Here is an 11,592-nt window from a genome sequence, read left to right as displayed (position 1 = left end):
GCACTATATTTAAATGAATTAAGAATATCAAGCAAGCTATTGTTTGGATGATCTTAAATAAAACTGCATCAAGAATAAAATGTTTTGAGTTAATCTATGTGCCATTAACTGTTAACTGAAGTCTTTTTCAAGTTTGTACTTTTTCAAAACTCATGTACTGTTTGGTTGTGAAAGTATGCTGTATATAAATGTCCAGTAGGCCTATATAGATTATGCAAGTACTAGGACATATTAACACATAGCAGAAGTGGTTGTTTTGTCTAGACCTAACACAGTCTCACCCCATGTCGTCAATATTTGACGACACTTGACCATTCGTCAATATGTGACGCGGAGGGTACTATTACGTCCGTTGCATTCTCTTCTCCTATTTTCTTACCATTTTCGCGTCGGTTTAGGGTTAGATTTACATAATGACATCCCTACCCAAACCTAATTCTAACCCCAACGCCAGGTGGCAACTGTTTCTAACCCCAACGCCAGGTGACAACTGTTTAATTTCGCGTACACTGTTTAATTTCGCGTACACTGTTTAATTTTGCGTAATCTTACCCTAAACCGACGCGAAAATGGTAAGAAAATATGAGAAGAGAATGCAACGGACGTAATAGTATTGAAGTCCCCTGTTCGTCAAAAAATGACGCGAAAGGTATAGGCTACCCTCCGCGTCACATATTGACGAATGGTCAAGTGTCGTTGCTAGACCAGGTATGGACAACTCTGATAATGACGAAGGCCAGCATTTTTCTCCTTTATACCAAGGGTGCCAGACCAGATTGTTGAACCACACGCTGACATTTGACATCTGACATCATTTTCAATATCCTTAATTAAGAAACCATAATGTACAATTAATGTGTCTTAAGATTTTAACTATAAAACTTAGCAATTATGCTTATTTTAAATGACAGCTTTGATTGATTTAGGGCTGCAGCTATCGATTCTTTTTGTAATTGATTAATCTAGCACTTGATCGATCGATTAGTTGGATAAAAAATTTGTGTGCTTTTAAACCACCAAAACAAATAGTGCATAACGAAAATGATGTGGCTGTAAAATGATCAAACATTTGGCTTTTATTAAAAAAAAAAACAGAGGTATTGACATTTGGCTCCAAAAACTAAGCCTATTTACTGCAATTTTTACCCATTTAGGGCCAGTGCCAACAATTAAGCTATTTATTTATTAATGTGCACAACAGGTTTCATGCTGTTATCTAGCCCTGACATCAAAGTAAATATCTTCTGGAAGTTTATGCTGGAAAGTGTTCATATGCACATATTGGTCTGATTCCGCCCTTGCAACTGTGTGTTTAGAACATTCAGATGCACGGTCATATCTCCAGTAAAGGCCATATTGCAAAGAAATTCTGGATCCCGTAGTTTGCCGCATTAAGCACTTGTGTCCAACTTTATATTGTCCTCTAAAACACGGGTAGTTAGGTATGCAGAGCAAAAAATCTTTCCGCAAACGTAAGAATCATACACAGTAAAAGATAAGAAATCCGTAAATCGTAGCAAGCTAGCCAATGCTTGTCAGTACCCTACTGGTACTCTGTAGGTACTCAAGATGGCGGCAGGCAACTGGAATGATGTAAAAGGTCACATGACTGATATTCATCAATAGGATGCACAAATTCTAGCTTTGAATACTATTTAGGACAAATAGTATTTGAACTGTGATGCAGGGGAGGTGCATGGTGTTGTAGAGGAAGTGTTGAGTGTTTATCACAGAGTGTTTAATGTTTAAGTGTCAGTCATCAGTAGATCAGTATGGAGTTAATTTCTCTTCCTCTAGTTCTCTGTGAGTATTATCTTCTCTCTATGGATTTGACTACACATCAATTACTGTCACATTGTCTACAGCAGTGGTTCTCAATCCTGGTCCTGGAGGCCCACTGCTCTGCACATTTTGTATACTCTCTTATCTGACAGACTCAGTTCAATTAAATGAGATCTCTGCTAATGAGCTGCTGATTTGGATCAGCTGTGTTAAATAAGGGAGACATGCAAAATGTGCAGAGCAGTGGGCCTCCAGGACCAGGATTGAGAACCACTGGTCTACAGGATCAAGTTTCCTTTGTTGTGTGCGTGTGTTAAACAGAAATTTATCTGTTGTGTTCTGTAGGTGAATAATGGGCTTTAGTCTTTTTGTTCCTGCATTTGTGATGTGAAACCAGTTGAACAGAAACATTTGTATGGTGTGATAGGAAGATCTGTAAACATCTGTAAACCCAGGATGTAAATGGGTGTTGATAACATATAGGTTACTATACATCATGCCCTTTTAAGAGTGTCTGTAATGCATCTCTACATATGTGAATGGAAAAAATAAGTGAGTGTCCTTTAAATAAGAGAAATATACTTGAATAGCAAATTCAACAATTTAGTTCAATATTTTTACTGACATTTTGTCTGTGGTTGGGGCATCACACAACAGCATGTTGTTGAATCTGTCATTTTAGAAAGAAACTCCTCATCATCCTAAACACGAGTGCAGTCAAAAAAATCCTAATATTAAGTAATAGGCTATTTTCTATTAACGTTTATGTTATGTGAAAGACATTGTTGTGGTAGGTGTATCACGTTCAAATCACATCCGCTGCTGTGAATGAAACAGTTGTGCATATTAAAATTAAAAACATTAAATTTATAAAAACTCAAATATTTCAAATAATCTGTAACCGTAAGATGGTAAACATGGTATAAATTTGTGTTGCAGTATTACTGTCAGAATCACAGTAATGATTTTGGACCAGTTGCAACAGCATTAGTTATGAAATGTTTGATAAAATGTTTAAAGAAGTGATTTACAGCAGGCTGATGCTATAGCCTTGATCCATTACAATTTGCTTACTAAGAGCGGGTTACACTGTCAGGAAAAAAAAACGGTTCAAAACCTTTTCTGTCCTGTGGTGGTACCCTAAGGTCTGGTTTTGAGCACAGCTCAAGAAAGGCCCAAAAAGCTAACATTGTTTACGAGATGCTAACCACAAAAGGCCAAACAGTTCCCAGCAAAGGATTCGATATGCAATCTTTTTTGCAAGACATTATGCAAGAGTTTGCAAATTGAGGTAAATGCTGCGGCTCTAACTGAGGATACAAATGAGGAAGTTGCATTTATTGGTTAATTAACAAATTATTTATCTGGATGTATATGGATGACTAAAATTAAAACTGACCCATAACGCAGTGTTGAATATAGATACTGTATTATTGTGAAAGTAAAGGAAATGTGCCAGTGATGCTATATCACCAGGGAAAGTTTAACCGATTGAGACATCCTGAAAGAATCCTGCGCTTCTCTGTTAGGTCTTTTTTATTTTGGTATAAGAAAATACTTGGTATAAGAAATTATGTTCCCTAGAGTGCACTCCGATTATCCAAATCAAACCACGTCCGAGCCGTTCATTTGACTACTGTGACGTGCCCAGGTGCAGTTTGGTTAATCGTGGGCTCAGGCGTGATTCACTTGGGCTTAGGCGTGAAATGTGCAGTGTGATCGCAAATAACGCCAGAGCACGGTTCAACAAAAGAGACTTCAATTGTGCGACCACTCACAATCATATTCCTTCGTAAAAACCTTATGGTGTGCACAGCACAGTTACGTGAATGTCAGAGTAGCACAACTTAGGTGAAAAAGAAATACACTTCCATAGTGTACTTTAGGTGCTCTATTTTTCAGCACTAAATTTGTACTTAATATACTAAAAATTCTTCTTTAGTACTACTTAAGATAATCTTTAGAACATCTAAGTGTACTTGTCTGTGCTATTTTGAGACACCATGAATATTATGAACTAAAATTTGCTAATAATTTAATTAGGTACCAATTGTAGTAAACTTGAACCCATCTTTGTGTAGCTTTGTATACAATCCGAATTCCGGAAACGTTGTGACGTTTTTTAAATTTGAATGAAATGAAAACTAAAGGAATTTCAAATCACATGAGCCAATATTTTATTCACAATAGAACATAGATAACATAGCAAATGTTTAAACTGAGAAACTTTACACTTTTATCCACTTAATTAGCTCATTTAAAATTTAATGCTTGCTACAGGTCTCAAAAAAGTTGGCACGGGGGCAACAAATGGCTAAAAAAAGCAAGCAGTTTTGAAAAGATTCAGCTGGGAGAACATCAAGTTAATTGATATTAAGTCTGTAACATGATTAGCTATAAAAGGTATGTCTTAGAGAAGCAGAATCTCTCAGAAGTAAAGATGGGCAGAGGCTCTCCAATCTGTGAAAGACTGCGTAAAAAGATTGTGGAATACTTTAAAAACAATGTTCCTCAACGTCAAATTGCAAAGGCTTTGCAAATCTCATCATCTACAGTGCATAACATCATCAAAAGATTCAGGGAAACTGGAGAAATCTCTGTGCGTAAGGGACAAGGCCGGAGACCTTTATTGGATGCCCGTGGTTTTCGGGGCCCTCAGACGACACTGCATCACTCATCGGCATGATTGTATCAATGACATTACTAAATGGGCCCAGGAATACTTCCAGAAACCACTGTCGATAAACACAATCCGCCGTGCCATCAGCAGATGCCAACTAAAGCTCTATCATGCAAAAAGGAAGCCATATGTGAACATGGTCCAGAAGCGCCGTCGTGTCCTGTGGGCCAAGGCTCCTTTAAAATTGGCTATTTCAAAGTGGAATAGTGTTCTATGGTCAGACGAGTCCAAATTTGACATTCTTGTTGGAAATCACGGACGCCGTGTCCTCCGGGCTAAAGAGGAGGGAGACTTTCCAGCATGTTATCAGCGTTGAGTTCAAAAGCCAGCATCTCTGATGGTATGGGGGTACATAAGTGCATACAGTATGGGGAGCTTGCATGTTTTGAAAGGCTGTGTGAATGCTGAAAGGTATATAAAGGTTTTAGAGCAACATATGCTGCCCTCCAAACGACGTCTATTTCAGGAAAGTCCTTGTATATTTCAGCAGGACAATGCAAAACCACATACCGCAGCTATTACAACAGCATGGCTTCGTCGTAGAAGAGTCCGGGTGCTGAACTGGCCTGCCTGCTTTCACCTATAGAGAACATTTGGCACATCATTAAACGAAAAATACGTCAAAGACGACCACAAACTCTTCAGCAGCTGGAAATCTATATAAGGCAAGAATGGGACCAAATTCCAACACCAAAACTCATATAGCCTCAATGCCCAGACGCCTTCAAACTGTTTTGAAAAGAAAAGGAGATGCTACACCATGGTAAACATGCCCTGTCCAAACTATTTTGAGACCTGTAGCAGAAATCAAATTTGAAATTAGCTCATTTTGTGCATACAATTGTAAAATTTCTCAGTTTAAACATTTGCTATGTTTTTATGTTCTATTGTGAATAAAATATTGGCTCATGTGATTTGAGCCAATTTTTAGTTGTCATTTTATTAAAGTTTAAAAAACCTCCCAACTTTTCTAGAATTCGGGTTGTAGGTATGAAGTGGTGGGCTGGGCTAAAGAGTTAATGACGTAGTGGTAGGTGTTGACCTTTTACCAGGGGTGGTCTTTAACAGCACTATGATGTCATACTAAGATGAAATCTGTCATTAAATGTTTTTGCAGCTTGGCTTCAATAAATGCTGTTTGCTGCACACACGCACATACACATGCGCGCATACAAACATATACAAAAACAACAAGATCTGTCAATGGTTCATCAGTGTTTCTGTTATTTTTTACAGTGCTGATTTCAAACATCCACTCTGAAGAAACTAAAGGTAAGTTAAGTTATATAATGTTAATTTGTTTTTGTATATTGTATTTTTTTTGACAAAATAATTAAAATACTTAAAATGCTCAAAGTCCCCATGAAATCAAAACTGGCAATTATTATTTTTTAATTGAAAGTGGAAACCCAACTATGCCCATTATTTCCCTCGTGTCATATGTTCTATTTCACCCAGAAATACATTACAATATGGAAGTTTCATCGACCACAACTTCCTCGACCCCGCCACGCGAGTATTTAACGAGCAGCAGGTGCAATACCAAATCAGCTCTGTTTGCTTCAAAAGCCGGCAGATCATCTGCCACCTGAAGCTGGTTGGACGAACATCAATGCAGCGAAGGCTCGCGGTTTTCCACCTCTTTGCATTCTAAGTTTTTGAACTTGAGTTTGAGTGTGTGCGTTGCCACTCCCCTGTGTGCCTCATCAACTCAGCACAGCAAAAAAAGGTGATTTCCCTTAAAGAGCAACAAGAGTTGAATTTCATGGCGAGTGCGTCTTTCTAAAGCTATCATTTTGTTCATGTAGATCCAAATTTGGAAAAAATATGGGTCCTTAGTATGGTCACGATCTCTGTCTTTCGTACTTGGGCATCCAGCACGTTAAGGCAGTATTCGTGGAGGGCTCATGTTCTGCTTGTGTGAATATGACTCTTGTGGATTTGCGGAGACGGTTCCCCCTTTCTGTTGCCGAGCCCCGTTAAAGGTGTGGTGGCAAAGCTCTGGAAGGACCATCTCTTTATAACGGTGCTAAATCGATACGCTGGTTCATCCAGTGGCTCTCAGCACCCTGATCCACATCCATTTAAGACGTTGATGGAAACAGATGGTGCGTGTTCTACGTTGCCCTCGACCTCTGTTGGTCCTTACTAGGATTCTATGTCTGTCACAGCATCGGCGGGGGGCCGTCTATTTCGAACGCAGACTCGGATCTTCTCCTTCCTTCAAGTAGGGTTGTGGAGCCTGTGTTCGACCCCGAGATAGCAGCCATGCTCTCGGATGGCGGTGGCGGTCGGCTAGGTAGACTCAACCTACCTGCCTCTGCAAATGGTACTTCGAGGTTGCTCGGGCATCTCAGCCCTCACCTTCCATTCCATTCTTCTCTGAGGTGCATGATGAGCTGGCTCGGTTGTGGAAAACCCTGTTTTCCTCCCAGAACCAGCAGTATCAGCCATCACCCCTCACCTCTCTCGTTAATGGAGCCGCTAAAGGTTACGGTGGGTTCCTGTTCTGAAGAGACCAGCCAATCGCGGGACTGCAAGCAGTCATCTGGACTGACGGCATCTGTAAGCAGCCCGCTCAACCCACTGCACAAAAAAGAAAAGGGTGTAAGCCCCGCTGGGTCGGGTGACCTGGAGACGCAGCGGACTGCTCTTCCCCCAGAGAGGGCCGGGCGGAAGACACAGAAGCGCGTACAGTTGATACTGACTTGCTTGAATACCTTCAAAGGCAAGAATGCAGTCCCACTGAAACTATTTTAATGGCCCCTGGGGCATATGGCAGCAGCAGTGGCTGTGATACTGCTTGGCTGCTCTATATGAGACTGTTTCAGCATCTTCACTTCAGCGTTCAACAACCACTTTCACTCTGTGGTCAGTCCTAACATTTCTCTGGGCTGGTGTGGCTCTGAGACAAGTCACGTATGACGGGCTTGCACCCTTAGGGGTCTGGACGACACCCCAGCTGCACTGGCATACAAATTGCTTTGAGTTGTGAGCTGTATATCATGTTCTCGTCTGTTTCTGCAACAAGCTTCAGTGCAAAGATGTATTAGTTTGCACCAACAACACTCAAATGTTGCAATCGCCAAGGCAATTTGCGCTCTTGTCACCCGTCGGATCTCGCCCGTTATCTCCTCATATGGAATCAGAAGAATCTGAGGTCCTCTCATGTCATTCACATCCTGGGTTCACTTAATACAGTGGCAGACCACTTTCACGTGCGCACACTTTTTACACTCTGTGTGGATGCACTGACACACAGCTGGCTGCGGGGTCTGCGCAAATATGCGCTTCCCCAGTGAGCCGCCTTGCACAGAACCTGTTTGTTGACTGGTGTTCTCAACCAGGAAACCTTTGAGAATGCCCTGTCAACATTGTGCTGTTGGAGAGGTGGCCACCACTAAAGTAGACATTGCTGCAATGTCTTCACACTCAGAGAAAAGGTAGGTCAGTGATTCAGCACAAGCTGGTTATAAGGTTTTTTAAGTGGTGCATGATGGCTAAATCCACTGTAGCTACCTTTTATTCCTCCTTGGGATCTGTCCGGGGTGCTGAAAACCTTACAGAATGCTCCCTTCGAGCCTCTGCAGTCTGTAAATGTCAAGTTTCTAACAATGAGAACTTAGACTCGCATTGGCCTTAGTTAAGAGAATAGGGGACCTCCCATGCATTCCCAGTCAACAATTCGTGCCTTCGATTCGGGCCTGCTGAATCTGGCGTAACACTAAGACCCTGGCCTGGCTACGGACCCAAGGTTCCTACCACTCCTTTTAGAGATCAGGTGGTGAGCCTCCAAGCACTGCCTTAGGAGGAGGCAGACCCAGCCATGGCTTCATTATGTCATTAGACTGTATGTGGACTGAACTCAAAGCTTTAGGACCTCAGATCAGCTCTTTGTCTGTTATGGTGATCAGCAGAAAATGAAAGCTCTTCCTGTGGTGTTTCCTGTATCTACTTTTTGAGCAGACAAGCTGTCAGTTTCTCAAGGCAGTTGAACAAAAATAATAGAGATGAAGAGATGATGTCACTCATGTAAGGGTTTTAGATGACAGCAGCTCTGAATCAACACAAAACTGACACATTTTATATACTGTATGATTTATTAATTACTTTAACATGCTCATTGTTACCAGTTACAGAAAGAAGGTATTTTAGGAAAACCGTTCACATCTCTCAATGATTTTATATTGGCAGATATAAAACCAATTCTGAATGTGCTGCCACAGACGTCTGTGTTCATTGGAGACACTGTTACTCTGACCTGTGAGGTTAATCAGTCCTTAATCAGTGGATGGCATTTTTTCTTTATTACACCATCAAACACATATTATGAAGCTAACAAAACTAAAACAATTCGATCTGTGGGAGTTTCTGATGGAGGAAAGTACTGGTGCATAGGCAGAAGAGAAAAACAATACATTGAAGAGGACACACAATACAATGAACCAATAACAGTGACAGTACAGGGTGAGTATTTCTACTCACACAATACACTATTAATATTATTATACAATTATTTTCTTAGACACTGATCATGTGGCAATTACAGTTCTAGACCATGAATCCTGCAATATAATACAGCATATATATTTTCAGATCATTTCACATTACTTACAGTATGAATTGTTGTCATTGTACAGAAAGACCAACACCTCAAGTGTCTGTTTGGCCTGATCATCATGTATTCAGAGGAGAAACTGTCAATTTCAGATGTGTCATCAATGGAGGAGGAGTCAGCAGCTGGCAGTACAGCTGGTATAACAATGATTCAATCATCCAGCAAAATAAACTCCAGCATTACACAATCAGATCTGTTACTGAGTCTGACGCAGGTAAATACACCTGTAGAGGAACAGAGACAAGAGGATCACGATCCTCAAACATCAGTAATGCAGTTACACTGACAGTATCAGGTGAGTCTGTTTATCATCATTCACAATATACAGTCATATTCAACTCATCATGACAAATCTCATTTTAACATGTAGTTTATTTAAATATTTAGTTGAAAAGAAACAATGTACAGTAGATTGATCAACATCAACAAAAGTAAATGACATATACACATTAAAAAAGTTGAATATCCCAAGAGCTACTTGTAATTTCAAATGCAAAAGAAACATCAGTAATTGGAAAGACTGAACTGTGAGATAGAGGGTCAGTACAGTAACTGGATATATCTGTGACACAACTGAAGCGCTACACTGTAAACAGAGACTTTGTGTGTTTAATTCTCTTGCAGGATCAAAACTAAAACCTGAACTCACATCAGATACTGAAGGATCTGTACTGACAGGTAACACAGTTACTCTGAAGTGTCACATTGATCAGTCTACTGAATGGAAGTTTTACTGGTACAAAAACACACAAAACACTGAGAAGATGACAACAGAAACAAACTCTTACACACTCAACAGAGTTTCAGATGGAGGTCAGTACTGGTGTAGAGCTGGAAGAGGAAAACCAGACTATTACACAGACTACAGTGATGGGCTGTGGATAAATGTTAAAGGTGAGAGTAAACTCTATATTTTTGCCAATATTTGCTCTCCTCTGTTATTCCAAACCTTTATGACTTTTAAAATTACAAAATTGTTAAAGAATAGCTTTAAAAGAATTGGAAAGACTTGGAAGATTATAATTTAATGTTTAAGGTATATGTTGCTTTGTGTACATTTTTCAATATGTATTTGTTGTACTTCTACGGAGGAAAGAAATTCATCCAAGTTTGAAACAAACATGATGTTCTTATTTATACCACCCAGATTTTTGGCAATTGAGTAAATATTGCTCCTTCCCCAACTATGGTCTTTTATTGTTTGAATAAATCAAATTTAATGTTCAACTACAGTATATGAAATGGTGTGTACATGTCTTTTGTTGTTTACATGATTATGCTATAATAATGAATTAATTATAAAAATGAATTGTGTTTATACAGGGAAACCTGTAGTAAGGGTTGATCCTGACAAACAGCTGTTCAGAGGAGAAACTGTTACTCTGAAATGTGACATACAGTATACAGGAGACACTGAGTGGACATACAGCTGGACTGCAGAGAAGACAAATAACAGAAATATAATCACACAATGCAACACCCAAGAGTGTAAAATCAACAACATTCAACAGACTAACAGTGATAAATACACCTGTAGAGGAAAGATACGTGAACAAAAGACTGAGATGAGTGATGCTGTTACACTGACTGTATCATCAGGTGAGTTTATATGTTTGTTCATCATTATTAGTGTGAAGAGATGAAGTGTAACATGTTATTCATGAGAGATTGTTCACTTTCAGATAAACCACAGACAGTTTTAAGTGTTTCTCCACAGCAGTGGTTGACTGAAGGAGATTCAGTGACTCTGATGTGTGAGGTTAGAAGTTCATCTACAGGCTGGACATTCAGCTGGTTCACTCTACAGAGTCCCTCCTCAGGTAATATCTCATTCATCTCATCTAGTAACTGTTTTTATTCACAATAGTTTTAAGGTTCAAATTAGATTTTCAGTATTTTATTTTAACATGTGTATCACATTTTGACTTTCTACAGTGAATAAAGTTGACTATGAGCTCGTGTCAAACAGCAATGGAGGATCTAAAGGCATCTACACAGTGAGTTCAGTGACTGTGAAGCATACAGGAGTTTATATGTGCAGAGCAGAGAGAGGAGATCCAGTCTATCACACAGAGTACAGTAACACACAAACACTGTGGATCACTGGTGAGTTCATCACACACAACTAAACAACAACAATCTCTAACACTCAATGTCTTTTATCATTCATTTATTCATTTATCTCTTATAAAGATGATTTTCTGTCATTTTCTTCTCAGGTGTTTCTCCTTCAGTCTCTCTGATCATCAGACCCAACAGATCTCAACACTTCTCATCTGAATCTCTCACTCTGAGCTGTGAGGATCACAGTAACTCTACTGGATGGACAGTGAGACCATACACAGAAGATAAAGTAAACCCTTGTTCATCACCAACCTATGGATCAGAAACCACATCTACATGTACAATCAGTTCTCTCATCACATCTGATACTGGAGTGTACTGGTGTCAGTCTGAATCTGGAGAGAAACTTCATCCTGTTAATATCTCAGTACACTGTGAGTTTACAAGT

At 39.7% G+C, this 11,592-nt stretch overlaps 1 protein-coding gene across 1 annotated transcript in view; it reads left to right on the top strand.

Moving 5' to 3' along the window:
- Positions 1-1,687: 1,687 nt before the first annotated feature.
- The window catches only part of LOC129420922 (Fc receptor-like protein 5), a 51,142-nt gene continuing 41,237 nt past the window's right edge, over positions 1,688-11,592 (top strand). Inside the window, exons 1-9 of the mRNA XM_073865033.1 lie at positions 1,688-1,803; positions 5,699-5,734; positions 8,657-8,929; positions 9,103-9,375; positions 9,705-9,980; positions 10,404-10,679; positions 10,763-10,900; positions 11,016-11,186; positions 11,300-11,578. Coding sequence (XP_073721134.1) covers positions 1,773-1,803; positions 5,699-5,734; positions 8,657-8,929; positions 9,103-9,375; positions 9,705-9,980; positions 10,404-10,679; positions 10,763-10,900; positions 11,016-11,186; positions 11,300-11,578 — 1,753 coding nt within the window. The 5' untranslated portion in view covers positions 1,688-1,772. The remainder of the gene's footprint in view (positions 1,804-5,698; positions 5,735-8,656; positions 8,930-9,102; positions 9,376-9,704; positions 9,981-10,403; positions 10,680-10,762; positions 10,901-11,015; positions 11,187-11,299; positions 11,579-11,592) is intronic.

Source organism: Misgurnus anguillicaudatus, unplaced genomic scaffold (assembly GCF_027580225.2).
Source record: "Misgurnus anguillicaudatus unplaced genomic scaffold, ASM2758022v2 HiC_scaffold_29, whole genome shotgun sequence".
Lineage (NCBI taxonomy): Eukaryota > Metazoa > Chordata > Actinopteri > Cypriniformes > Cobitidae > Misgurnus > Misgurnus anguillicaudatus.
Note: the sequence above shows the minus strand (reverse complement) of the source record. Positions and strands in the feature narration are given on the sequence as shown.